The following is a 12,511-nucleotide window of genomic DNA, read 5'->3' as shown; positions in this document are numbered from 1 at the left end:
GAGCTAACAAAATGCTAGAAAAGGAATACAACCAACAAGACAGGCTAAAAATTAAAGCTCAACCCAACATGGTTTTTCACTTTGTTGGGTGGATGGTCCGTCCCCTTCACCAACCGTGTGTCGCCTGTGGTTGGTGAGATCCAAAAAATATCCCCATTTTCAAACTTTAATTTAATATTAAAAACATAAAATATTAGCATAATACCCACTGATCTCTATAAAAACCTATAAAAGATTTTGCAGTAATAATCTTCTTGGCGTTCAATTGAAGCTTCTCCTATTTTCCTCAGCGGAACTCAAGAGCTCAAAGAACGTTACTATTCTTTAGCAGGCACTGAAACTTCTTCGAATCTTCCGGTAAAGAAATTTCTATCATCAAGCTTTGATTTGACTTTTAGGGTATCATTTTTTTAATTCTTGTGTTATTTTCAGCAGATTTACATCAAATGTGTTTGTTTCAAATTGTTGGATTTCGATGTGTATGTTGTTTATGGGTGCCCACCAACTGTTTGATGAAATGACTATGTAGCCAAATTGCTCTTTAGTTGTTAAGTATTCAAAGATCCATTTTGTAGCACCACCATATGCATTAACATTAACACCCATATTAGTTAATCTCCAACACATGTTTGCCTATATAGTTAAAATTTTAAATATGTCAATCATCCACTTGAAAAGATCTTTCTGACATATGCTTATCAGCAAGCTGTTTCATTCAATTTTGTGCTCTTTTCAGATAAAAATTAAGAGCTTGAATGGCAGATTCTCTAGCTCTGTTTACCACTTCTTTCTACTTTACTTTTGCCAGTGAGATAAAGTAAGCGTATAGGAGGTTGCCCATACATAATTTCATATTCATAACAATAAGATTAATAGTATTGTACCAGTATTCTGCTCTCAGTCTCTCAGGTATCCCTTCAAGCACCTCTGATTGCCTGTCAGACTGCAGTTGATTAGAGCTAGTTAAAGTTTGCTACTTGCAATCTTTAGTGACTTTAAGTAAAAGTACTATGATATATCATATCAGTGACGATAAGTTATCATTTTAATTTTGTTTGTGCAACATTTAGTGAATTTTAGTATAGGTACATAGAATATAACATGAAGTTGATATTTTAGGTGTACATTTCGTTTTTTTTTGGCAAAACCGGTTCGGGTTGTAAACCGAATTGGTTTGATCAAAGTCAGTTTGAGTCGGTTCGGGTCATAAACCGGTTATGGAGGAAAATATTCGAATCGGATTGGGTCGGGTTAAACCGGCTTTTCAAACGGGTGTTTCAAATCCGTTTAAGTAATGAGAGTAGGAACCGATATACAAATTGGCGGTTTGGGTCAAACAGGTTTCAATTGTGGTATCGGGTCGGGTTAGGAATTGGTTTGGAAATCCAAACAGGTTTTTCTGTACATCTAGACGAGCATAGGGGTGGCATTCAAGAGGATTGATTATTATGGGCTGAGGGCTTTTAAGAAATTATTTTGGATGGTTTTTGGTTATTTAAGAGGTTAAAGTTAAAGTGTTAAACAAGGATGATTAAAAAATGAGAATGGGAAATCACGCGACAAACAAAAGAAAAGGGCAGGTTTTTCTCTGGCTAACTGATTGAAAAACCACAACCACCGAATCGTTAAATTGCAGCATTGGATACCACCACCGTCTTTAATCTATATAAACAATATATTATTGCATTAGCCAACTAGGTAACCTGCATTACCTTTCCTACCATCAGAGGTATGTTTCATTTACTTTATGTGAAGGAATTATTAGTCAAGACATGATCAACGTGTTTGTACACAACTAAGCCTGGAAAAAGTAACCCATTAAGCTGATTTTGGGTCCATTTGGATCATAATAGTAAGTTCCTGGTTTGTTTTGATGGGTCAAAATGGGCAAAATTTAAAAGATGAAAAGGCTGGTACGGGTCAGAGTGGGTCTTCTCTTAGAACGAGTGAAATAGGGTTGAACAAGAAATCAAGCGGGTCTTTGAAATCGCATTTGAATGAATGAAGGGTGATGACTGAAAGTCTGAAATCGTCGATTCATATCTGAAATCATCTCACCCATAATCTATTAATCATCTTCTACATCAATCTCATCTGTAACCCTAGAGGTAAATTTTTTGATCTAATTTAGAAACTTTACATTGATCTCATATCTGAAAATGTGCTCTACATCTCTAGTTTTCCCTTAATTTGTTGGTATAACCTGATCTTAAATATTTTGGAACTCTTCAATAATATTTGTAGCAGTTTTTTATTTCTAATGCCCATCATCCTTGCTCACTCACCAAGTGTTTGTTGAATTGCCTAAATGAAATGGAAGTGGCTTTTTTTTTTTTTTTTTTTTTTTTTTTTTTTTTTTTTTTTCTAATCAATTTACTAGTTACAATGTGAGTTTGAAGCTCAATTAATTGTTGCAGTTATTTGATTTATAATGTGAGATGATATGTAAGTTTTGGTTATTTGATTTTGCGTCTTTGATGCTCAATTAATTGTTGTAGTTACTATATACCTACATTTTGAGTTGGTTTGTTCATAGTTATTAAAGGCACTAGGCGCACTCAAGGCGCGTTCATAGTTATTAAAGGCACTAGGTGCACTCAAGGCGCATAGGCCTCGCCTGGGGCCTAGGTGCAAAGCTCAAAAAAAGCAAGGGCCTGAGAAAAATAAAGCGCATAATGAAAAAAAAAATAAAAATATATTATGTATTAGAAAAAGAATACTATTCTTTAAATAAAATAAACAAAATCTATTATATAATACTTTATATCGTTTATTTAGTACCAAAAGTTCTAAAATATTAGTGTATTAGTGCAGAAAAGTAGTTTCCTTATATAAAAGTACGGATCTGGCTAGAATCTTGCCGGAATTTAGAAAATTTGGCCGGAACTCTCCGGAATCTAGGAATCTCGCCGGAATGTGCACCTGAACCATCACCTGGAGAATTAAAGCGCAATTTCCTCGACTTAAGGCGCAACTGCCTCACCTCGCCTGAAAAATGGGCCTAGGCGCAAGAGGCGATGACTTTTAACAACTATGGGTTTGTTATGATTTGATTAGGCTGTGATGTTGTATATGTGTATTTGAGAGCTGCAAATTGATATCAAGTATTAGATCATTAAACCCTAATTTATGTGAGTTCACTTTTTGGCATGTTTAAAGTGGTTAAAGATCTTGACTTTGATATTGAAGTAGTATTTCCGGTTTATATATGTCATGTAAAAAATTTAGGGTGGTTATTGTTGACTGAGCCTTAACAAAACCATTTTTAAACCGCCCCGTTCCGACCCGCGCATGATGTTGAAGTTGTTAATGGGGCGAAGATGTTCATCTAAATAAGTGAAGATGGATCTGCTGTTACCATCTTTCTTCTTTGGAAAATAACATTTTTTTAAGCCAATCCGTTCCGCGAACCCAATTTAACCCGAACCAAAACAACCATTTTCTAAGAGACCTGTTTTGACCCGAACCCGGATCAAAACAGGTTTTGACCAAATTGGGTTCGGGTCAAAACAACCTGTTTTAATTTTTAAATAGTATCAATCTGGGGATTTTTTTAAAATGTTTTTATGTAACAAAGTGGTATTGGAGAAAGGTTTTAAACAATTGTTATTTGAAAAAGATTGTTTAAAGATAAGAATGGCTGCATAAAGATAGATGTAATAAGTTATTGATGATGTTGTGTCATAAAACTATTCAGTTTGCATTGTTCTCTTTTACTAATTATTTATTGGGTTAGATTTTAATTTCATTCATCATAATTACAGTGATAATTTTTCATGATGACAGGTAAATTTGATGGAAGGGTTGATTAGTGCAAGAATAATTCCTATTCGCGGTTACAGCAGTCAGGGAAACACAGCCCTATTTCCAACACATACATCAAACAGAAGAAGAGTGTTTTGTGGTCCAATCAAGATGATGGCACCTACCAACTCATCCAACTCAAAAGCCGGTTCTGTTAAGCCAATAACAGCATCCTCATTAGGCCGATTAGACAACACATTACCTTCAAAAGGTATTTCATATAACACTAACCTCAATTAAAAATAATAAAAATATATATTCTAACTGGGGTCTCGTCAAACATTCAGAGGTTCTTGATTTATGGCAAAAGGCTGATGCTGTATGCTTTGATGTGGATAGCACCGTGTGTGTGGATGAAGGCATTGATGAACTTGCTGAATTTTGTGGAGCTGGAAAAGCTGTTGCTGAGTGGACCGCAAGGTGTGCTCAGTCAGTATTTAGATGGGTTTTCAGTAGGGGTGTGAATTTCTGACACAACCCGAAAACACGACATGAACCTAACACGAAATTCGTGGGTTTAGGTTTACTCTAAACGGGTTCGGGTCAGTTTCAGATTGAACCCATGAACCCGTTTAGCTAAACAGGTCGGGTTCGGGTCAACCCGGTCGGGTTGATGGGTTGTGACCCATTTAACCTTTTTATAATAATTATATATATTTTTTTTACAAAATGTGTTATGTCATAAATTAAATTGGGTGTGTATTTTATGCCATAATTATAACTTAAAAAGAGAAATTGACTTAATATTTTATAATTCAAATGTGATTGTATTATATACATTTGTGTTTTTTAGTAAGTTTTAATTCTAATATATTAATTTGCAGGAAATAATTAAAAAATTTATGTTGAACGGGTCATCTTCGGGTCGGTTTGAACCCGCCAACACGTGAACACGACTTGTTTAGCACTCCTAATTTTCAGTTTTAATCCATTTTTATACTTATTTAATTTTGTGGGCGCAGAGCGATGGGTGGTTCAGTCCCGTTTGAGGAAGCATTAGCTGCCAGACTTGATCTTTTCAAACCTTCATTATCAACAGTCCAAGACTTTCTTGAAAAGAGGCCCCCAAGGTATGCTGCTGTATCTTACCACCTTCATACGTTTTTATTTAAGTTCACTGTTCGTTCGTTCTTTATTTCTTTTTTTTTTCATTTTAAATTGGTAGACTGTCTCCTGGCATAATGGAATTGGTTCAAAAGCTCAAGGAAAGTGGTAAGACTGTTTATTTAATATCCGGAGGTTTTCGCCAAATGATCAATGTAAGTTATACAAACTTAATAATTAGTTAATAAAACTATATTTGTTGCTAGTGAAATACGGCATCTGACTGTTGACATGTTGTTTGTAGCCGGTTGCATCAATCCTCGGGGTACCAACTGAAAATATATTTGCTAATCAACTATTATTTAATGATTCTGGTGAGTTTACTGGATTTGATGTAAATGAACCAACTTCAAGAAGTGGAGGAAAACCAACTGCAGTTGAATTAATAAGAAAGGTTTTAAGTCTTTTTTTCTAAACATCCTGTGTTTTTGTAGTCTAAAATAACTTCAATGGTAACACCAAATGTACTTTTCAGGTTCATGGATACAAGACAGTAGTAATGATCGGTGATGGTGCCACTGATCTCGAGGTAATGACCATTTTGTTTGTTGATGAACTGTTGACTGGTAACGATACATTACTTTTGTTTTTACCTTTTTCTATAGGCTCGAAGACCAGGCTGCGCTGACCTGTTTATCTGCTATGGTGGGGTCCAACTTCGGGAGGCCGTTTCTGCAAAAGCCGATTGGCTTGTGTATAACTTCAAAGACCTGATAAACTCTTTAGAATAGCAAGCACTTTCTCTTATTCTTTTGGAAGGATTGATTATTCATGTGTGTTGCTGAGTGTTATAGTACAACATATTGTTCGGTCACTGCAAAACTGTCTGTAATAGTTTTTAACTGTCTCTATTAGTTTCTATTTTAAATGAATTATATAATATATAATGAGATGATCAATAAGAAAGATTGTTGATTGTTTCTATATTGTTAGGTTTGCTGTAATTTTATTGGTGGTTAGTATTTACAACTATAACAAGAGGTAAATTGTATTTATCCAATGCTTAAAATATTGAAAACCAACTAATTTAAAAAGGGTGTACCTATCTACACACCATTTTGCCTATTTACACACCAACAAAGGTGTTTTTTGTCCTTATATGCACACCCTGCAGTGTCGAACTGTGGCCAAAACGCGGCGTTTTGGCCCGGTTAACCAGACAAAGACTGACGGGTGTCTAACGGGTCTGTTGACCAGACCAAAACGCCGAGCTTTGGCCGCGTTTTGGTCCTATCAACCAGACAAAAGACTGACACCCGGTCTGGTTGACAGGACCAAAACGCGGCCAAAGCTCGGCGTTTGGTCCGGTCAACAGACCCGTCAGTCTTTGTTTGGTTAACCGGACCAAAACGCCGCGTTTTTGAGACATAGAATTTGAGACATAAACGAATGAATTTGAGACATAAACTATAACTAATGACATTCTTAATCTAATATACGTCAACAACAAAACGTCAGAATACATCTCTCTAACAAGATATATAAATCTTATAGATGAAATCCGATTATACTAATAGCTAAGATGGAGTTTGAGATCTTTTATCATCCGGTCTATTGTTGACTTGTTTCTTATAGTTTGACCCTCTAAACTGTCATTTAGTTAAAATATATATAAATAGATTACATATACTTTCTCAAAAACAATGCTTTTAAAACATGTTTTCGTTAAAATAACTCGAAAATAATTTTGGAATTAGGGGTGTAGGGTTGCACCCCTTAAGATTAAGGATTCGAGTCTCGCCGGAAACGAATATGATGTAATTTAAGGCGTTAAAAATAGAATTTGGGCATTTGGTCTTAAAATAATAGATTAATAGGACATAGCGATATTAGGGTTGTTAAAAAGTCAAAATTATGAGTCACCAAATTGACATATTTAGAATAACCCTAGACTGATTTCAGAGGTTACAAAAGGAGAAACCCCAAAGGACCCACTGAAAGAAATCCAGTCACCAAACTCCTTTTTGAGTTTTCGTCATCCTTCAATCAGAAATCGTTAAAAAGTAATTAGTTTATAACAACTTTTTCTCTTTCAGATCGTTATCTTTCTAACAGAAGCTTCTTCAACCATACAGTCTTCTTTCTGTTAGAATCTTTTCAATCATCAGCATTTATGAAGAAGCTCTTGCCGCTTTCATTCGCGTCTTCATCAAGAATTTAACCCAACAAAAACCCTTATACGAGGTTAGATATTATTATTATTATTCCATCATTCACTATCTCTTTTTTTATTATCATAGTGGATACATATATTTCTTTACAACAAGACAGAAACCAGACTATCTTAACAAAGTGACAATTAGGGTTTGAAGAATACTATATTGATTGATTTGTGGGTGTGAGCATTGGTTAGTGGTTAGAAAAATGGATAAATGGATGGTGGCAATTGCTGCTGGTGCTGGCTCTATAGCCCAGCATTTTAAAAAGTTTAAGCAGCCTGGTGAGCATATAACGTCGGTCCACGGTTCGTTTAATGACAAACCTGAGTCCCCGAAGCAGCCGAATGACAAGAAATGGCCCTTTCGTAGGTTAAAACAAGATGGTTCTGAAGTTACGGTTGAGGTTTCTCGAGGCGTTTATGGTGCAAAAGCGGCTGCTGCTAGCGAGTTTGATGAGGGAAAGTATGAGGGTAGTGATGGAATTTTAGTGGATGTGGAGAGGGGTGATTTAGTAAATGAAGCTTCGACTCCGAGAAGTAGAATGTCTTTTAGGAGTAGGAAAGTAAACAGGCGAACGGTTAGACCTTTAAGCTCGTTAGAAAGTTGTGTTATGGCTCATGTTGAGATGAAAGAATATCCATCTAGTTCATTTGCCTCACCTTCTATGATGACTGTGAGGCCGTTTTTTGTGACTGATGGCAGTAACGTAATTAACAGAGTGAGTGTGGACGCTAACGTTGTGCAAAACGGTTATGTTGTAAAGAAGCAGCAATCGTGTTCAGAAGAAAAAAACAGGTCTTTAGATGCAACACTACTTGTGTGTCTTGGGATGTCTTTCGGCATTTTATATTCGTTCATTGAAAATAAACGTGAGGTAGAAAAGCTGAATCGGTTGTTGAAACAGAAAGAGAATTTGGTTCAAGATCTTGAAGAGGAGATTGAGATGAAAGATTCATTAATCATGAGGGAGCTTACACTTGATGATCATAAATCACGAGTATTGGACGGTGGTTCTTTTGATGGTGAATCGCCTCGTTCTGTTTCACATGAGCATGATAACAAAGATCACGTTATTATACAGGAAAAACACAATTCTTTCAGTAAAATTGAGGCCGAGCTCGAAGCCGAACTTGAGATGCTTGAACTCAGTATGACTTCTTCCAACTTAGAAAGAAAGATTTCCAATCTTGCTGAGGTAACCAATCTTTAATTAATTAGGGTAAATTGTATTTTACGTCCTTTAAGTTTCAGCAAAATTTCAGGCGTTGTCCTTTAACAAACGAAATTACAGCGGATGTCCATTATGTTCTAATTTCTTTGCAGGAGGTGTCCTTTCTCCCTAAAAAGATTACAAATTTAAATGACATCCGCTATAAAGAAATTAAAAGATAAAGGACATCTGTTGTAAAGAAATTAGAACATAAAGGACATTTGTTGTAATTTCGTTAGTTCAAGGACAGTGCCTGAAATTTTGCTGAAACGTAAAGGACGAAAAGTGCAATTCACGCATTTGTTTATCATACTATTCTTTTTGGTGTATAATTGTAACGGGTCAATGTGATTCACGTGCAGCTTGATCCTGACTTTGAGGCAGGTGTGGCCGAGGGTGAATTAAGGGGTGAGAGGCTCGATGACGCCAATGAAGAAGATGAAAGGGGAAGCACCACCACAACTCATTCTGCTTATTATGCGGTTTCTCCACGAGAATTGAGCTTACGGTTACATGAGGTCCTTCAATCCCAACTTGAAGAACGAATCAGAGAACTAGAAGCACAAATCAAAGTCCAAAATCACAAATGTTGGAATGATTATTCAAGCAGTAATGCAGGAGACGAAAACCATGAAGATGAGCCTGTTGTTTTGAATCTATCCGGTGAAGCATTAGAAGCTTATAACGAGGCTTGCAATGAGTTTGCGAAGTTTGATGAATCAGATGAAGACTTCGATTATGATGGTGATAATGGAACACCGCAAAATGGTGGAGATGAGCAGGATTTTGATGATGATGATGATGAAATGGAGAAGCTATTGATAAAGCATATAGTGGAGAAAGCAAGACAAGGGTCTCCTGCAGTTTTGAATGCACAGAAAGCTTTTTTTTCTGAGTAAAGCTTGGAAGTTGAAAAAAGGTCATGGTTTTGTTTGTAAACAATATTATATAGATTAATGATAGTTTTGGCATAAGTAACAGCTAATTAGCAATTGTTTTAAGCTATAATTAAAGTATAGGTGCTCATTGGCATTGCTGTGCAGGTTTTGGGTAACACTTTAGATTGAAATAAGTCATTGTAGTTAAATAAATTTAACACAATAGACTTTCGACAACTTTTGACATACTAATAACTAGTTCATTTGAATAAATTGAGTTCGATAAAACACAATATACCAATATCGCTCTAATAGTATCAGTAGTAATAGTATTAAGTCTTTCTAAAACAAGTTAAATAAGCAATGTCTACTGATCATGTCGGCTATAAACACTTTTTAAGGATTTTTTTAAGTTGTAAAAAATAAAATCCAACTAAGACCCTGCAGTGTGGTTCACCAGTGGAGGGTCATCACCATGCTCACCTGAGTGTCACATCAGCATCCGCTACCACCATCCTCTTCCTCCACTATCCAAGGGTGTGGTTCACCATCCCCACCGACCAACACTATCCTCGCTTTTTTATTTTGTATTTTTATTTTTTTATCCAATTACTATCTGCCTTTCTCTCTCCTTCATGACAATTGTGAAAATCCATGGGCTTCACCATTCATTAATGAAGGGGGTGATGCTCCGCTTGTTGCTATGAAGCCACCTCAGTTCCACGAACCTCACAATATGGTCTTAACAATGAAACATTTTTCATTGTAAATGCATTAAATTTGAGTCTTGGTTCTAAGTATAATCTAAGAAAGGAACCAAACCCAACAAAGTTCATAGTAACGGTTCGGTATGAGATTAGTTTTGAAAATTTTTGTTCGTGTTGGACAAGTACAGTACTAGGTGATGTTCAGCTTGATTAACCCAACGTACCATTAACGTGAACATTTTTTTCTTCATTCTTGGTTAACAGAACAAACAACTAAACATCATTCGGTGTTGAAAGGCGAGAAGATCTATAAACAAAATGCCGTCATTCAAAAAGAGGAATCAATCTTTATATTCTATTAACCCCAAGAACACTAACTGTTCTTACAAGCATGAATGAAGTTTTAGCTGACTGAGACCGTAAGATGCAAAGTTTACATATTGCGGAGTTTAAACACTCAGAAAATAAACACTGAAAATAACAGACCATAATAAGCTCCAAACAGCAGTCCGGTTGAAAATAAACTCAAGTGCAAAGATCAAGCCCTTTTGGCAAAGTCATCGGACTCATCATTGTCCCTGTAGCTTCCTTCTACTGGACCATCAGCAGCAGCGTCGGCACTATCACTGGCAAAGCTATCACCGCCACCAACACCACCAAAGTTTTGGCTTTCACCGCCAAAAGCACCACCAGCACTGTCATAATTGTTTCCCCCAAAGCCACCACTTGCAGCCACATCGCCACTAGGACCATAATTGTTTCCACCATAACCACCACTTCCAGCCATATCACCACCACTCCCAGGACCATAACTGTTTCCGCCATAGCCACCACCTCCACCGTAGCCACCACCTCCACCATAACCACCACCTCCGCTGTAGCCACCACCACCTCCACCATAGCCACCACGGAAACCGCCACCACCTCCACCAAAGCCACCACCTTGTGGTCTATCATTGGCATAGTTCACTCTCACAGTTCGACCATGCAACTCCTGCAAATTTTGTTCATGAATATCATTTCTTAATACATATTGATCATAATATAGGCAAACAGTTATTACTTCAAATAGCATGAAAATAGGAACACCTCCTTTTCCAAAGTTTATGTTAATATTACTTGTTTATCCATTATCATTACAAATAATTGATGTTATCTGTTTTGAGTCCAAAGAGTCTCATTCATTCTATCTTTATGAAAGGTATTTTGGATGTTTGACAACGTCATTAACTTCTTCGATGACATATGACAATACAGACACTGCAGTTCCAATGGAACTGAAGGTGTATCATAAACCAATTAACCAAAAAAGCAAAAAACATAAAAGACAAAAATACCCTTTGATCCATCGCCTGGATTGCAGCAGAAGCAGTCTCAGCATCCGCAAAAGTAACAAAGCCAAAACCTCTAGACCTGCCAGTTTCTCTATCCATGATCACTCTAGCTGTTGCATATCATCAAGAGAAATTATCAGATAATATAATTTTACTTTAGAATCAGGTAATACTTATTGAGGTCCATAATCAAAAAGAAAAACCATAATGTAAGATGAAAAAGACACCTTCAATTCATACCAAAGATTGTCAATTTGTCACACTCATCAAAAAATCATGACAGTAACAAAATCTATTGGATGCAAGTATATAAAAATATATGTACAAATTCAAATGCTGTCTCTCTCTACCCTACATTAACCTCCATACCTTCATAGACTTCCCCATATGCGCTAAAAGCTTCGCGCAAGCTCGTATCATCAGTAGCCCATGCCAATCCTGTAACAGCAACAGCAACAGCAAGAGCCATGAACATCAACATGAACTCACAAACTTCTAACAAAAAAAACATCCTACTCGACTTCTATTTAACTTGAGATTACCTCCCACAAAAACTTTGGAACTCGACATGCATCTTATCATCTGAAAGAGCGATGGACTTGCGCTTGCTGCTGACATTTCATGGCTGATGTGCTTACTCACAGTCTGCCTTAGTATACTTCCAGCTCTGTTGAAAAACGCCATGGTTGTATCTTGCAACCTAAAATACAACAATTCAAAAAATAAATTCAGAGAAATTCAATAAATAAAAAAAAACCACACACACACACAGAGACAATCTTTTTCAGTAGCAAGCATGTAACAGAAAAAATACAAGTAAAAACAGAAAACAAGAAAATCATTTTGTAAAAAAGGCACCATTTTTTAGGTTTTTTAAGATGTTAATCAATCTTCCTTTCTAAATCCACAATTACTTTCACCCCAATCATGTCTAACATTTTGAACCAGATAAACGGAACAAATTAACATGAAATGAAACATAAATAGAGAAATGATCGAGCACATAGATTCTTAAAAGTTCTTAAACATGATAGTTGAGAACTACATCAAGCCCTAGAAAAAACCCTAATTGTTAATAATGGTGATCACAAACATATATAGATATATCACAGTAAAATATGACAAATTAACATCCCGAATAATGATTAATAACATAAAATACGCAAACGTAGTACCTCTGGTGAGATGATCTTTGTGAGTGATTGTGGATGAATAAAACCCTAGCCGAGGGCTTTTTGCAGCTGATAACAAGGGTTTATGAGATTTATAAGGGGTATTTTTATTTTCTAAATATGGGGTGTGAATCAGTGTTGAT

General features: G+C 36.2%; 3 protein-coding genes across 4 annotated transcripts; 2 read left to right on the top strand and 1 right to left on the bottom strand.

Moving 5' to 3' along the window:
• The first annotated feature begins 254 nt into the window (after nt 1–254).
• Nucleotides 255–5,828, top strand: LOC110879646 (phosphoserine phosphatase, chloroplastic). Its single transcript, XM_022128158.2, has 8 exons — nt 255–357; nt 3,787–4,015; nt 4,092–4,224; nt 4,767–4,874; nt 4,970–5,063; nt 5,153–5,302; nt 5,384–5,437; nt 5,514–5,828. The coding sequence occupies exons 2-8, from the start codon at nt 3,796–3,798 to the stop codon at nt 5,637–5,639; spliced, it is 885 nt and encodes a 294-aa protein (XP_021983850.1). The 5' UTR covers nt 255–357; nt 3,787–3,795; the 3' UTR covers nt 5,640–5,828.
• A 985-nt stretch (nt 5,829–6,813) lies between these two features.
• On the top strand, nt 6,814–9,262 carry LOC110879647. 2 transcript variants are annotated; one of them, XM_035977886.1, is made up of 3 exons: nt 6,814–7,092; nt 7,212–8,262; nt 8,640–9,262. In XM_035977886.1, the coding sequence occupies exons 2-3, from the start codon at nt 7,273–7,275 to the stop codon at nt 9,174–9,176; spliced, it is 1,527 nt and encodes a 508-aa protein (XP_035833779.1). In that variant the 5' UTR covers nt 6,814–7,092; nt 7,212–7,272; the 3' UTR covers nt 9,177–9,262. The 2 variants fall into 2 exon arrangements, with proteins under 2 accessions (XP_035833779.1, XP_021983851.1); XM_022128159.2 differs by having other exon boundaries at nt 6,815–8,262.
• A 927-nt stretch (nt 9,263–10,189) lies between these two features.
• On the bottom strand, nt 10,190–12,511 carry LOC110879648 (glycine-rich RNA-binding protein 2, mitochondrial). Its single transcript, XM_022128162.2, has 5 exons — nt 12,372–12,511; nt 11,739–11,896; nt 11,566–11,634; nt 11,200–11,306; nt 10,190–10,856 (listed from the first exon to the last, which is right to left on the bottom strand). The coding sequence occupies exons 2-5, from the start codon at nt 11,878–11,880 to the stop codon at nt 10,401–10,403; spliced, it is 774 nt and encodes a 257-aa protein (XP_021983854.1). The 5' UTR covers nt 11,881–11,896; nt 12,372–12,511; the 3' UTR covers nt 10,190–10,400.

This window comes from Helianthus annuus, chromosome 9 (genome assembly GCF_002127325.2).
Source record: "Helianthus annuus cultivar XRQ/B chromosome 9, HanXRQr2.0-SUNRISE, whole genome shotgun sequence".
In the NCBI taxonomy this organism is placed as follows: domain Eukaryota; kingdom Viridiplantae; phylum Streptophyta; class Magnoliopsida; order Asterales; family Asteraceae; genus Helianthus; species Helianthus annuus.
The sequence above is the reverse complement of the archived record's forward strand: the minus strand, read 5'-3'. Positions and strand labels throughout refer to the sequence as shown.

Excerpts from the sequence above, each read along its gene's own strand:
- LOC110879646 (XM_022128158.2), top strand. The coding sequence starts at position 3,796 with ATGGAAGGGTTGATTAGTGCAAGAATAATTCCTATTCGCGGTTACAGC. Across the intron at positions 4,016-4,091 it reads CAACACATTACCTTCAAAAG|AGGTTCTTGATTTATGGCAA; the intron begins GTATTTCATATA and ends TCAAACATTCAG. Across the intron at positions 4,225-4,766 it reads GTTGCTGAGTGGACCGCAAG|AGCGATGGGTGGTTCAGTCC; the intron begins GTGTGCTCAGTC and ends TTGTGGGCGCAG.
- LOC110879647 (XM_035977886.1), top strand. The coding sequence starts at position 7,273 with ATGGATAAATGGATGGTGGCAATTGCTGCTGGTGCTGGCTCTATAGCC. Across the intron at positions 8,263-8,639 it reads AGATTTCCAATCTTGCTGAG|CTTGATCCTGACTTTGAGGC; the intron begins GTAACCAATCTT and ends ATTCACGTGCAG.
- LOC110879648 (XM_022128162.2), bottom strand. The coding sequence starts at position 11,880 with ATGGCGTTTTTCAACAGAGCTGGAAGTATACTAAGGCAGACTGTGAGT. Across the intron at positions 11,635-11,738 it reads TTCCAAAGTTTTTGTGGGAG|GATTGGCATGGGCTACTGAT; the intron begins GTAATCTCAAGT and ends TTGCTGTTACAG. Across the intron at positions 11,307-11,565 it reads ATATGGGGAAGTCTATGAAG|CTAGAGTGATCATGGATAGA; the intron begins GTATGGAGGTTA and ends GATATGCAACAG.